Source organism: Rhipicephalus sanguineus, chromosome 1 (genome assembly GCF_013339695.2).
Source record: "Rhipicephalus sanguineus isolate Rsan-2018 chromosome 1, BIME_Rsan_1.4, whole genome shotgun sequence".
Taxonomy (NCBI): domain Eukaryota; kingdom Metazoa; phylum Arthropoda; class Arachnida; order Ixodida; family Ixodidae; genus Rhipicephalus; species Rhipicephalus sanguineus.
Genome location: NC_051176.1, coordinates 37,372,671 through 37,386,216, shown reverse-complemented (window position 1 = coordinate 37,386,216; position 13,546 = coordinate 37,372,671). Strand labels below are relative to the sequence as shown.

Below are 13,546 nucleotides of genomic sequence, written 5' to 3'. Positions count from 1 at the left end.
ATTACAAAGAAACCGCACCATTCTGTGGACGTGTAGAAATATCTTTTATTTGGAAGCGAAGAAACTGGGAAAACTGGCAAGAAAACAATGATTGTTTTGAACAATGTCGTTCAGAGGCAAGATTTGCAGTGACTGTAGTTATCATGAATAAACAAAAGTTTATCTACGGTGAGTGGGTGCAAATTGGCTCTTCGGGATCGGAGGACAAGACCAGCCACAGAAAAGACTCGCTCGCTTGGTGTGCTTGTGGCCGGTATGCACAGAATTTTTTTAGCCAGACATGAGAGCCATGGTAGCTCGTTCTCAGCCTCCTTCCAAAACTTCAACACGTCATTCACTTGGGCGCAGGGTTTACTTAAAAGTGCGTGACACTCCGCATTGATTTCGTTGGTCCAATGCTGTGGCGTGCCATAGAATGGCGCTGTGCTAAGGACGTCAAAGCGTCATTAGGGCGCGTGTCCCACTCAGTCGTCTTTGTGACATCGCATTCCTTGATATGGCGACGCACCTGCTTCGCTAGAAATTCAAGTTTCGATGTGCCCCTGGGCCACATACTCTTCAACGGCGTTTAGATTTTGAAACCTAGGATCGAGAAGCGATGCTGTGACTATAGCATCGGTAAGAGGAACCCTACGTTCACATCTCTGCAGCATCTCTCTCTTCATTTCTTGCAGGCCGCTACTTCCGGACATGTCTTTCAATGAGGCGAGAAGCTCGCTTCGAACGACAATGACTACATTAAATGTGCTAGATTTTTGCTGCGAAAACAGCTCCACCACGCACTTAAACTGACTCAGGAATTTCACAATTTATTCAGCAAGACACCAGTCTTCAATACCAGGGAACGGGTGCCCTAGCCGAAGAGAGAGATTCTTGAGTTGGGAAAATAGGTGAAGAGTGGGGGTAATTAAGTGACTCAGTAACTGTCTCTCAGGCGAGGACACCGCAACCGCGAGGTTAGAGTAGAGAGGAGGCCTGGAGGAGATAAACACATCACTGGGGGAGAGGGGAAAAAAGAAAAAGAAAACACGGAAGTTCCGTCTGTTGCAGGCTTGGTCGGCGTGGTTCAATGACGGTCGGCTAGTTGCAACCAGCAACCTCCTCAGCGCAGCCTTATCGGCGAGGAGGCTTTCAAACATGGCTAATATGCTATGCCACCTCGTAGGTGTGTCTAGTTTAATGGTGACTGCTTCTACCCGTGCTACTGGAGCGGCATTGTATACATGCGTGGTCACTGTTTTGACAGCCTTCGTCAAATACAGAATCATTTTCATCATGTTCGAGCGTTTCCGCTGTGCTCACCATGGATTGTATTGCCGCATTCTGTTCCGAGTCCGCAATCTCTTCAAGTTCGGTGGCCCGGTAATGTACAGTCTTCACAATTTCACGGCAGTTGAGTAACAAAGTGTGTAGTTCTGGGACACTTCCGAATCCGTCCTTGATGACCGAATTGTGTAGACCATGCCCTATACACACAAGTGGTGTTCTGTGCGCGCGAGACTCGCTGCGCGCCTCATGTTAGAACCGGCGTCAGTAACTGCACACACTTGCTTTTCCTCCATGCCGAATTCTTCTATGCACCTTTGAAACTCGTTCATGATTGCAGCGCCTGTGTGTCTCTCGGTCATGTGTCTCGTGCTCAGAGTCAACGATACGAGCTCGAAGTTCTCTGAAATAAAAAACAGTAACCATAAGTGCATTAAAAAGCGTGGTCAAAATAAAACCGAAATATGCTCATTCGGGATTCTCACACGAATTCGTCTGTTCTCATTTAAATCGTTCCCTGTCTACACCTCCCTCCACAACAAAGTCAGACACATTTCAGTGTTCACTACGCCCAGTATTAATGCAGCCATTAACAGCATGTTTTCGTGATGCCATACATGTATTTTTTTTTTTAGATTTGGTTTAATCCATTGTGGAAGAGAGCGCACCTTAGCAGATACGGACAGAACAGAAAAGGACGAGCGCAGACCCGCAAATGAAGTTTTTTTTTTTTTTTCGATATTCCTACCGAAACGCCCCTCGTCCAACGGAAAGCGGTGCTGCCTTTCCAAGGCGATGTGTAGCAAAGTATTCACGGAAAAGTTATACAAAAAAAATTTAGGTGAAGGAAATTTATCAAGGCAAGAAGTAAGAAAAGTCTTCCAAACCGCAAAATACCTCATAAGAATTAGTACAACACATGACAGTGACTAAGTCAAAATGTAAAGTAGGATTCGCTGAGTAATAAAGCAACAAGAAGTTAGTAACATAAGGAACTACAATGTCAGAGATAGAGAGAGACAGCAGCAGCAGCAGCCGAGAAAAAAGAACATTCGCCCATTTAGACGCAAGATTTATTGGTGCTGCAACGCGACAGATCAAAAACTGACGCATGAGTGTTTTCTATTCTGCATATACCACGCCTATATTAATCAAGGTGTAGCATATGCAGAATAGAAAACGTTCATGCATCAGCTTTCCATTTGTGGCGTTGCAGCATAAGAAATCTGACATCTTAATTTGCAATTTTTTTTATTTTGCGCTGTAGTGTGTAGCCACGTGCGGGTATATATTTATCCCCTGCGCATTTCAGTGAAACTTCTGCTTGGAGTCGGCACTTGTGTTCGTGCGTCATCAGTCTTATCGTGTAATGCCGTCACCCGCTTCATTTCATAAAAATGGAATAGGCTCGCACAAGACAATTGACTATCATCGGGATCGAAGGGCCTTCGTCATGCAGCAGACATTAAAATAGGCTGAATATAATGATGGTAAAGAATTAGAAGCTTACTGGAATACAAAAGGATGCGTAAGCACCAGAGAATAGAGAAAAGGGCCGCTATCAACGAAACAGAGGCAACGTGTTCTCCACAGGCTCCAACCCTGACGTCAATATACCACGCACAGAAACAAAAGGAAACAGTCAATACAGCGACGCCATTCTTCATCGAAAATAAAAAAAAATGCAAGGCTGCCTCCGTGGCCTTGTTCTAATTCCCAGGCGGCGAACTCCTATGCAGATGGATTGAAAAGCAGGGGCGCGTTACGAAAAGTGCTCGAAGTTAAAGAAAACCGAAGGAGGTTTGTGCGACACTAAAATCACACATAAAAAAAAGCTTTTACTAACGAAACTATTTCTATGCACGGAAAAATGGGCCTTACTTTATGAATACCCCTCGCGCATGTGTTGAGGCATGCACTAATTATATTGGCAGCAGGACTCTGAAAACAACATACGCAAAACACTTACCGTCAACATGGTGACAAGTGAATGTGATGTAGGCTCGCCGCCTGTAGCTGTCGGTCCACAGGTCGTACGTGACGGCACAGAACCTCGGCCCCTGAGCCACGGTCTTCTTCACCTGCCCGTGCATGGCCCGGTACACATCATCCAGCGCTGACCTCGACAAGGTGGTTCGGTCAGGAAGCTGTTGGAGCTCCTTTATCACTCCATACTTCATGAAGAAGTCCTACAGAATAGAAATCAACCACTCTTTGTTCACACCTATTATATCATAAAAAGGGAACGCAATTGCAGCCACGGCGCCGTAGTCGTCCCCCACCTGTAATCCTTCGCCGTTGACCAAGTTAAAAGGCAGCAGGTCTCTGGCGATCAAAATGACCAGGTCTTTGGCGAGCAAGGTCTTTCTTGACGACGGTCGTGTTACGCCTATAGGAACCATCTAGAAGTAATCTTTTACTGTCGCCGTGGATGCAACCTTACTGTCATCTCGCAGTTTGTGCACGTCCACCAAGTGTCCCTGCATGTTCGACGTGCTCACTGTTGACGCGTAGCGTTTTATCTTGCAGCTGCGGTGGAAACAGGCGAATAATGATATTCTCACAATGAAACCATCAAAGGGCTAAGACAAAATAGTTTAGTAAAATAAATAACCAAAGACGCTCTACTCACGATTCGAATGGCTTTGAGTCGTCCTCATTTGATGACTTCGTCAAGCAGCTTTCACAATAATAGTCGGTTCCAACTTTCTTCTGTTTTCCCCCGTTGAGATACGTCAGGTGCCCAAAATGTTTCCAGACAAAGCTAGCATTCGCCTTCGACATCAACGGCATTATGCAAAAACTTCCAACCTGGGGCCAGCAATGTCTGTCTCGTCATAAGTTTCATCCCTCGGGCCGACGGCGTTTTCAGACATATCGCCTATTTTACCCGCATACACAGCGCACCCGTGACCCTAAAGTCGCGATTCCTACCACGATGCGAGTTCACTGTTCTTGTTGTGCCATACCGAGCTTGGGATGTACTCTGAGAGAAAGAGAGAGAGGGAGAAACGTTACTGAGCCGACATATTACTTTCGGCGGTGTCGATTAGATAGCCAGGTGTCCAATGACTGAAGCGACTGCTTGCCCGCCTTCCCTCAACCAGCCAATCAGCACAAACTGGAAGCGATGATAGGGCCTTTAAGCAAGTTACCGTTATACCGGTACGGTATTGCTACCGCTCCTCCTCTCTCGCTCGTTAGGTTTTAACCGCTTCCAGTTCCAGTGACAGTGCGTACCCCGAACGACAGGTTCCTCGTTCAGCATGCATAGGCTGAGAGGCAACGATGGGGCGTGACAACCCCATAGTAATTTTTAAAAAAAACTTTCTTGGCGTTGGCTTATTTTCACTAAAATTAGGAGTGCCAAAAGCACGAGCGAGAAAAGGAGGGGGGTATGGTAATACCGTATCGTGTACGGTACGGTATCAAAATGAGAATTTTATTATTAATAGTTCGGTGATATTTTAGGTATTTAGTAGACAGAAGGAGGTCTCATAGTCAGACTCTATTGGGACCTCCTATACAAACACAGTTATGGTGCTTAACAATTCAAAGCAATAAATTCAATAAATGATGTAAATAGGCGTTTTTCTCAAATAGTCAAGGCTTTCAGCAAGTGCCCCCCCCCAAAAAAAATTCCTGGCTACGGGCCTGCTTCTTGGGACGATAGACAAGGAAAGAGAGACACACACAGGGCGCCACTGACGACAGCGTTTATGAAAGGCTTCTTGGGCACCGTCGAAGTCCCCTCTGTGACCATCTTCCCCTCCCTCCGATGAGAGCCTCGAATTTCATTCGCAGAAAAACGACACCACCCACGTAGCACACATGGTCTAGAAAACGTCAATTTTAGGGATAAGTGGGATAAAACGGATTATAAACCCACTTCGACGTTTTAAAAACGTCACAGAAACGCCATATTATATGTTTTTGGTTACGTCTAGAAAACGCACTTTTTAAGATCATTTTTGTCTGCAACGTCTTGTAAAGAGATATTTCAAGACGTTTGTTGGATTCTAAACCAATTTCGACGTTTTAAAAACGTCACAGAAAATGTCGGAATATATCTCTTGTTTGTGACGTCTAGAAGACGCACTTTATAAGACGTTTTCTCGCCGAGCAGCGCATCGCGCGCCATTTGGTCCATGCGTGCATGCATGGGCATGTATGAACCACTGCGAATTGAGATTTGAATTCGAGTCTGCGCACGCCATCTCTCATTGCGATAAAGTAATGCGCAAAAGGATAAAGGCGTTTGGTGTCGACATTGCATCAGCAATCATGAAGACTACAAAGTTTGTTAACCAGTAAACTTTACGTGATTTACTCGCAGCGATAACCGTCTCACCAGTGGCGCACCGACGGGGGGAGGGTTCGGGGGTTGTACCTTCCCCCGTGACCCGACCTAACCCCCCCCCCCCCCGCCGCAACTGCCCCGTTGTCCTTCTCACCAGAGGTTCCAAGTTCATTTCATATAGAGGTGGCTTGAGGTCGACTTTTCCTGATTGGCTCTATAGAAATGTAGTGTATTCACCGCATGCTCTGTATATGGCTCTGCGTTCACTTCCAGGGAAGCAGCTTTGGCAGGAAAAAGATGATTTCACAGGTTGTCAGTCTGACCCCTTTGTTTAGGAGCGAAGCTCCTTAGCCCCGCACCCCGCCGTCGCAGTTCCCTTTTCTTAAAGGAGCACTGACATCAAATTTCAAAGTCGAGATGTGCCCTTCATTCGATTGCTCGGTATGCATAGGTCTCCTTGGCCAAATTTGAATGGCGTCCGTCGCGTGGAAGTAATTTTATTTCGAGGGCAAACAGCGTACGAAAGCTCAACGGAAGATTGATCACGCTGCGACATCGACACTAGTGCTACGTAACAAGTGTGATACATTCCGACCCAACGTTGATTCCGACCATACCATCCTGAGTGACGATACGCTAGTAACAATGACGTCGACGATCTGAGTGTATTTATTGTGCCGCCGACCATAGAGTTTCCTACAATACTTACTAGAGGGAACTCTGGCGCTAGTGTCTATGGGAGCTGCAACGCATGACGCTTCAGCCAGCATGGGAATGATGGGTAGTACACACATTTGTCTGAACTTCGTTCTTTCGGCTCCGTTTGGCTCCGCGTCGGCTACATCCGCTTTGTCGCAAAACGAAGTTCAGCAAAAGTCAGCAGTTCCACTTCACCACTTTAACTTTTTTAGGCTCACCAAATCAAACCTGGTCACGAAGTTCACAACGGTCTATTCTTTTATCCGAAACGAACGCCAAAACGCAGTAATAAACAAAGCCACAAGTACATTTGAAGCCGCAAGCACGAAGACTAGGCAAATTTGTGTACTACCCATCATTCCCATGGTAGCTGAACGATCGCAGCGCCAGAGTCCTCTCTAGTTAATTTTAGGAAACTCTATGCCGCCGACTGCCGCCGACGCCAAGCGACGCTCTCACCGGCTCTCACTTAGAGCTCTCACTCCCAGCCAGTGGCTCTCCTCGCTGTCCCGATCCGTGCCTGCGATTCATCGTGTCGTATCGACTGATTTGTCGTGTGATACTCAGCGCGAGTGCGATCAATCGGAGCGACTACGTGCCAGCATGTTGGGGAACCGCGGCGTAGTACGGACCTGCCCGTCGAGGCGCGGAAAAAGCGGAAAGTGCGTGGCGTTTCCTTACATGTACGGTACACACCAACACGACCACAAGTTATCGAAGTGGAGCAGCTTATAGATAAATATCATCGCTAACAAGTAACACGTATGTAGCGTTATTAGTGAATGTTAGTTCGTCCGTGGACTTCCTTGCGCTAGCGTAATACCGGGTTACTGCAGCCGTAACCGTGAGAGGCCGGATAGGTAGGGCCATCTGGCGGCGCAGAATTGTTATTGTAGAAACCTATGGTATTCTATTTGTCCGCTGGTGTGCATTCGCTATGCCGATATTCCATAGACCCCTTTGCATATACCGGAATGTTGTGCACGCTAAAATTCTCTAATATATCTAATTGAGACACACCAGCGAGTATGGCCCAAGCGTGCGTCCCCGGGCACCTCCTCGTTGCTGCTTGGAACAGCGTCCATTTTTGAATCGCTGTTTTGCAAAGCGTCGAAGCGAAAATGATTCGCGACGTCGCGTATCGCGGTGATTCTAAGTTCCAGAATGCCGTCTTCAACACTAGTCGACACTTTTGACGGCGACGACGGCGATGCTGGTGACAAGGCATGACTGAACGCGCGCGCCTAGCAGACGAAATGTTAGCTGAGCAGCTGATCCTCACGTCACTCCTTTCTGTGGACAAGTGGTAAACTGGGCGCGGTCTGGAATTGACCGCGAGGGAGCACTGCCAGCGCAAAGACACTAGGCCAACGCTAAAAAAAAAAAAAGAAAAGAGTAAGGGTTTTTTTTTTTTTCGAGCCTGGTGGCACACTTGTCACCGCCCCGTTATAAAGGGGACGCTCATAGCATCCATCCATCCATCCATCCATCCAATGGCGGGCTTGCCGGCCGTTTTGAATCGTGCTAGATACCGGTGATATAAATCAATAAAAACAGATAGTTATTCGTCCCTCAGTTGCATTTTCGGTCGTGAATCGCTACTAGGAGGTAGATAACTACTCGTGGATGCAAAAATCTTGACATGCGTAAATTTGGTGTCAGTGCTCCTTTAAGCATCACTTTGGGTTGCAGTGGCCGTTGATTTAAAGGGCCTGTACATAGGCTGCGACTTTTTTTTTACACCCCCCAAACAAGCACGGTAATTCGTACAGTAGACCGCGGCGATCACGTTTTCCGAATATTACAGCGCTGCGCGCCGCGCAGACCCTTCATTTCGAAAAACAATTCCCGCGCTTCTTTCCTACGCCTGACCAATCCTCCTCGTACGCGCAGTGACGCCAACTCGGCGATCGCCGAGTTGACGTGGCACTGAGCTCGTCGATTGGTTTAACCCACTGACCTCCATTAAAAAGGCTGGACGGCGCATCCCCGCACTGCGAGGCGGGCGCTTGTGAAGCCACCGGAAGGTGCCCTGTTTGTCCCGGAAGCCGGCGTCTTCTGTGCGTCTCAGTCGCGCAATTCAAATATTCTCGGGTGGCAGTTGTTGTTATGATCGTTTTTATTTTTTATTTTTTCAAACTCTGCGATTACGCCTCACTTTAGACCACTGATCTCCACTAGGAGGAGCTGGATGGCGCATCGAGCACGCGGGCGTGAAGCCACCGGAAGCCGCCGTTTTTGTCCCGGAAGAGAGCTTCTCTCTTCTTTTTTTAAAGAAATAACTGCCTGTAGCTCAGTAAACTGTACGAATCGACCGGAAAAGTCGCCAGGGAAGACATTTCACGCGTAAGTACCTCAAAGTTGCATTACTTTTTACGCATTTTGTACGTTGCAGCACTCCGCCATATTCGGACGGTGTCGGCACGGCGTCTTTCATCTTTCGTGTAGCGTTCGTCGGCGTTTAAAGTGAGGCGTAATCGCAGAGTTTGAAAAAATAAAAAGAAAAACGATCATAACAACAGCTGCCACCCGAGAATATTTGAATTGCGCGAATGAGACGGAGAGAAGACGCCAGCTTCCGGGACAAACAGGGGACCTTCCGGTGGCTTCACAAGCGCCCGCCTCGCAGAGCGGGGATGCGCCGTCCAGCCTTTTTAATGGAGGTCAGTGCTTTAGACGCCGCCGAACGCTACACGAAAGATGACAGACGCCGTGCCGACACCGTCCAAATACGGCGGAGTGCTACAACGTACAAAATGCGTAAAAAGTGATGCAACTTTGAGGTACTTACGCGTGAAATGTCTTCCCTGACGACTTTTCCGGTCGATTCGCACAGTTTACTGCGCTACAAGCAGGTATTTCTTTAAAGAAAGAAGAGAAAAGCTCTTTTCCGGGACAAGAACGGCGGCTTCCGGTGGCTTCACGCCCGCGTGCTCGATGCGCCATCCAGCTCCTCCTAGTGGAGATCAGTGGTTTAACCAGGTCTCAACAAACAGTTGTCAAGTTAACGTCAGTTCCTGTTCCCACCCACCGCTACGAAAGTGCGCCTTGTTTTTTGGCCCTGCGGTGTTGCGGTTTCGGCCACGCAGTTGTATAGTGTATAGGCGATGCGCAAAGCGCCGACCACGCCATCTGCCGCCATGGCTCGGAAGCGCTCGCGGGACCCGGCGAAGTGTTTCAGCGAGCGTCTACGCGAGTGCACGGATGTTTGTGTTTTTCAACGTGATTTAACGACTCTCTCGGGCTTCAGCGATGTCGAGAAACAACTGTTGCGTTGTCGGCTGCTCAAACACGTACAAAAACTCGCCAGGAACGCACTTCTACACGTTTCCGGTGCTATTTCATGAGCGAGAGCGACGGCGAGGTGGATTGCGGCTGTCCAAAAGGTAAGCAATCGCGCTTTGTTTAGGCAGTGTTAGAACGATTACCGTGTTTTTATTTCTCCATTTATGTCGCTACGTCTTCAGCGAACGCTACTACGTTTACATTTGGTCGCCTCGCCTGCATTGTAGACGCTACAATGCACATGAGGTTGTTATCACTGATAAGACGCGATGCCTAGGCTCTCTTGAAAAACGAATGGCGCGAAGCGCTATGCCAGAGAATGTGGGGCAGGTGGCGGCTACTTTGCGCAAAATCTGCCCCTTCTGCCCCATCTGTCTGTCTGGCGCGGCTAAGACGCCACTCCTCCTGAAGGCGCACGCCAGAAGAAGCCTCATCCATCAGAGAAACCGACATTTTGTGCCAGAACTGTTTCAACCGCTTCAAACAGATCGCCGTAGAGTCTCTGGATGCATCTCATTCTGACGAAAATTTTGTTCCCGAACAAATTGCTGTCGAAGAGCTACACGTATTCGTGAAGACAACAAAATATATTTTTTTCAGCGAAATTACAGGGGGTCGACGGACATGCACCGACGTTCTTCTCTGAAGACACCCAGCAAATACGTAGCCAAGCTGCTATGACAAGCTAGGTGACCACCAGCTCCGCAGTGACTCAGTCCCGCGCCACTAGCGCAAGCTGCCGAGATATTTTTTCGCAAGTTTATCGTGCTGGTTTCAAAGTTTTACCAACGCTGACCATTCGTGTGGCCGCACCCGTGAAATCCATGCGCCGGCGCGACAGCGCTCCCTCAAAATCTACTATATAAACACATATGGCACGTAAACGAAGCTACTGTGTCGAGAAAAAACGTTGGTTCATGCGTCAACGCATGCAGGCATTAGTGATCGGGACGTTGTAAAGAAAGCGGTGTACTTACGATGAGCTCCACTTCGTAAGGAAGCTTGTCGACGCTTGTCTGTGGCAAACACTTGGCGCGTATAGTGACAGTGTCGTCCCACACAGCTGTTACATCGGACACATGTCCACTATTATAAAGCGCGGCTCCTTTGCGCACACTATCGCCGCAAAAGTAATTGTCAGGGACGCGCACAAGCGGCAAATCGCACGCACGCACTTCCGTCATGCTTGCAGTGAAAGGAGGCGTTCGCTACGCGTCCCGCGTGCGGTTCCAACGGCCGCCGCTACGCGGCTTTCAGTGGCGCCCCTATAGGCGCTGCGCATCGCGAACAGTGTACTAGACATGAGGCGAAGCGTTGTTCAGTTGCCGGCAGTGTTGTCAATTTAGCTATTTTGTAGCTAGATCTAGCTATTTTAGACTCGACTAGCTACCAAAAATTTGGTTTAGCTACGAGTTGCTATTTTAGCTATTTAGTCGAAATCTAGCTCCAAATCTGGCTATTTTAGCTAAGTCTAGCTGCAATGTAGTGAAATTTTCTAGTTGCTCTGTAGTGACGTACGCTTAGAGCTTTGCTACAGTGTACTAGCTGTGCGCCATGGTGGTTTCGACTAAAGTTCCTAGATTTTTTCCTTCTTTTCCAGCACCTGGTGAAATGCGTCCCCCGCTCGCTAACAACGGGGGACTGACAGGAGGAGAAAGGCGCGTCGCGTTAGCATAATGTCCGCTCAAAGATGCGTGGCTAATGTACTTAGACGTACAGGGCTTTGTAAATCTACCAAGTTAGGAAGAAAATGGCGGCAGATGCCGGCTGCGCGTGAGAGAGGGCCGGGAGAGGATGCAGTTGTTGGTACTCAAGTAAAAGGGAAAATTTTATAAAAAAAGATAGGGATTTTAGTTTCAACCGAGTTGTCGGCGGCGGTATAATGCCTAGGAAACCGAAACTACCAGTTCAAAAAAAGCTATTTTACTTCATCTTCTTTGCTTAATTAGCTGAAATTCACGGCTTTTTAACACTAGGGCTGAGGGAACAGCACAGATATGTACTAGAAGTCAAAGAACTGGCAAACGTTTCGTAAATGTTTTGTTTTTTAGCGTATACATATTGAAAATAAAAGAGAAATGGGGGGAGGAGGGCACTTATCTCGAGTAATGTGCAATGTATTAATAATTTTTGGGGTGTCACGTACCGTGAACACGATATGAACATGAGGCACGTGCCTCATGTTCATATCATGTTTGACCAACTGGCTCAAGGAAATTTCTTGAAACTTGGTATGTTAAGCCTCTTGCTTCCTGCCCATCCCAACGAAGAAGGCAATTTCTTGTTTCCTCAGTTTTTTTGTAGTTAAACAATTCGGTAAGAATTAGTTTCGATTTTTTAACATATTAATGTGCACTCGCAGCTCGCATTTTGTGAGCACGTTCGCCTTAACGCTTTGCGAAAAAAAAAAAAAAAACGCCTGCCCTATATTACTTTGTTTTTTGTTCACTCATGTTCTGCGTAGCTTCCTGCAAGAAAAAGTAACTTGATAGTTCTGCTTAAACTTTAAGATAACACAGCTGCCAGTAAATTCGTTTCACGCCTAGAATATGTTTAAAATGCTTGAAAAAATAATTTAGCCGCTTTTTAGCTCCTTGCTGGATTTTTAAAGTTATTTTTACTAGCTATTTTTGCTCATACATTTGGCAACACTGGTTGCCGGCTGCAAATCGAGCGGGGAGAGGGGAATCTCCGGATCTCCGGCAGCTCAGACTAAAGTCCCTAGATTTTTCCTTTGGAAAAATCTAGGGACTTCAGCTCGGACGGGTCGCGCTTGCTCGCGCGGCAAGCGGGGTTCTCCAGGCTTTTCACTCGCGCCCCTTCGACGTCTCGGAAAGCAAGCACGCATTCCTGCTGCATTGTGAACTGTCACAAAGGTTTAAAAATAGTGAAGAGCCGAAAACTGCCCGTCAAGTTACAGAGCACGTGCGACAATATAAACAATAAACAAACCAGGAGCCGCAGCAAGCGGAAGTGCATTGCGACTGATCGAGCTCGCCCATGACGTCAATTGTTGACGTCGTGTCACGTTGCCGAAGTGGGCGGAGTCACGACGACGGGCTACGCCTTTTCCTCCATGTGGCGGAGAAGGGTGGTGAGGCCGCGGGAAAATTTGAAACCAGCTGAAACGGATGTTCTAACCCCTGTAACTTCCTTATTATAGCACGTACTCGCAAAATTCTTGCGGCAGCATGTTCACATAGCAAAAGTGCGCATATTTCTCTTCATTACAATTTTTGGACATCGGGGTTGTTTACTGGCCCTTTAAGAAACGTTTCGGCCTTGAGCGGTTTGGTTATAGCGCATCAGAAATTTGAGGTTAAAAGAAATAAGCTCTGTGCACAACTGGTTATAATGGTCTTCACTTTCACCACCTTCATCGTGGATTTTGAAATGACAACCATCATTCTAGCGCACTACGGGCGCTTTGTCGAAGGTAGTAGCAGACGCTCTCCCCACCAGGCGCCGGCGCAAAAAGACAGCGCGCGCGGCGTTCGGCGCGCGTTGTGCAAAAAAAAAAAAAAAGTCACAGCTTCGCCGCAAGGGCAAAGCAATGAATGCGATAGCAAGAAACTAATGCTATACGAAGTGAGGCTCGCCAATGGATACTCTCAGTTTGAACAGCGCTCCTGTTGCAAAGGCGGCCAAAGCAGCGAAGGAAACTAGAGTGCTTCAAGTGTCAAGCTGTGACACTTGATAGTTCGCGCTCATCTTCCGTTTGGTCGTTTAGCGGCGTCCCTTGAGATCGAGTGACTTTCGTACGCTCCGTAACATGAGCGCGGACATCACGGTGAAAGCGTGAAACATCCCTCTTCCCCTCAGCAAGAGAAAACCGCGCGAGCAGACAGCGGAAGGGCAAGGTTCTCCCTGCGCAAACATAACAAGAAGCGAGCGCGCTCGCCGACGACTTTTAAATCCACCCGTCGCGCTCCTAACGCCATCTCGCTGGTAATGAAGAAACGCTTATAAGCGCCTAGCGTCCCTGAGTCCGTCCAG

The 13,546-nt window shown here is 47.8% G+C and overlaps 1 protein-coding gene across 1 annotated transcript; it reads right to left on the bottom strand.

The window, feature by feature from the left end:
- Positions 1 to 800: 800 nt before the first annotated feature.
- On the bottom strand, positions 801 to 4,072 carry LOC119390658 (E3 SUMO-protein ligase ZBED1-like). The gene is made up of 4 exons (XM_037658291.2): positions 3,899 to 4,072; positions 3,549 to 3,795; positions 3,236 to 3,455; positions 801 to 1,669 (listed from the first exon to the last, which is right to left on the bottom strand). The coding sequence occupies exons 2-4, from the start codon at positions 3,666 to 3,668 to the stop codon at positions 1,467 to 1,469; spliced, it is 543 nt and encodes a 180-aa protein (XP_037514219.1). The 5' UTR covers positions 3,669 to 3,795; positions 3,899 to 4,072; the 3' UTR covers positions 801 to 1,466.
- Between the last annotated feature and the right edge of the window lie 9,474 nt (positions 4,073 to 13,546).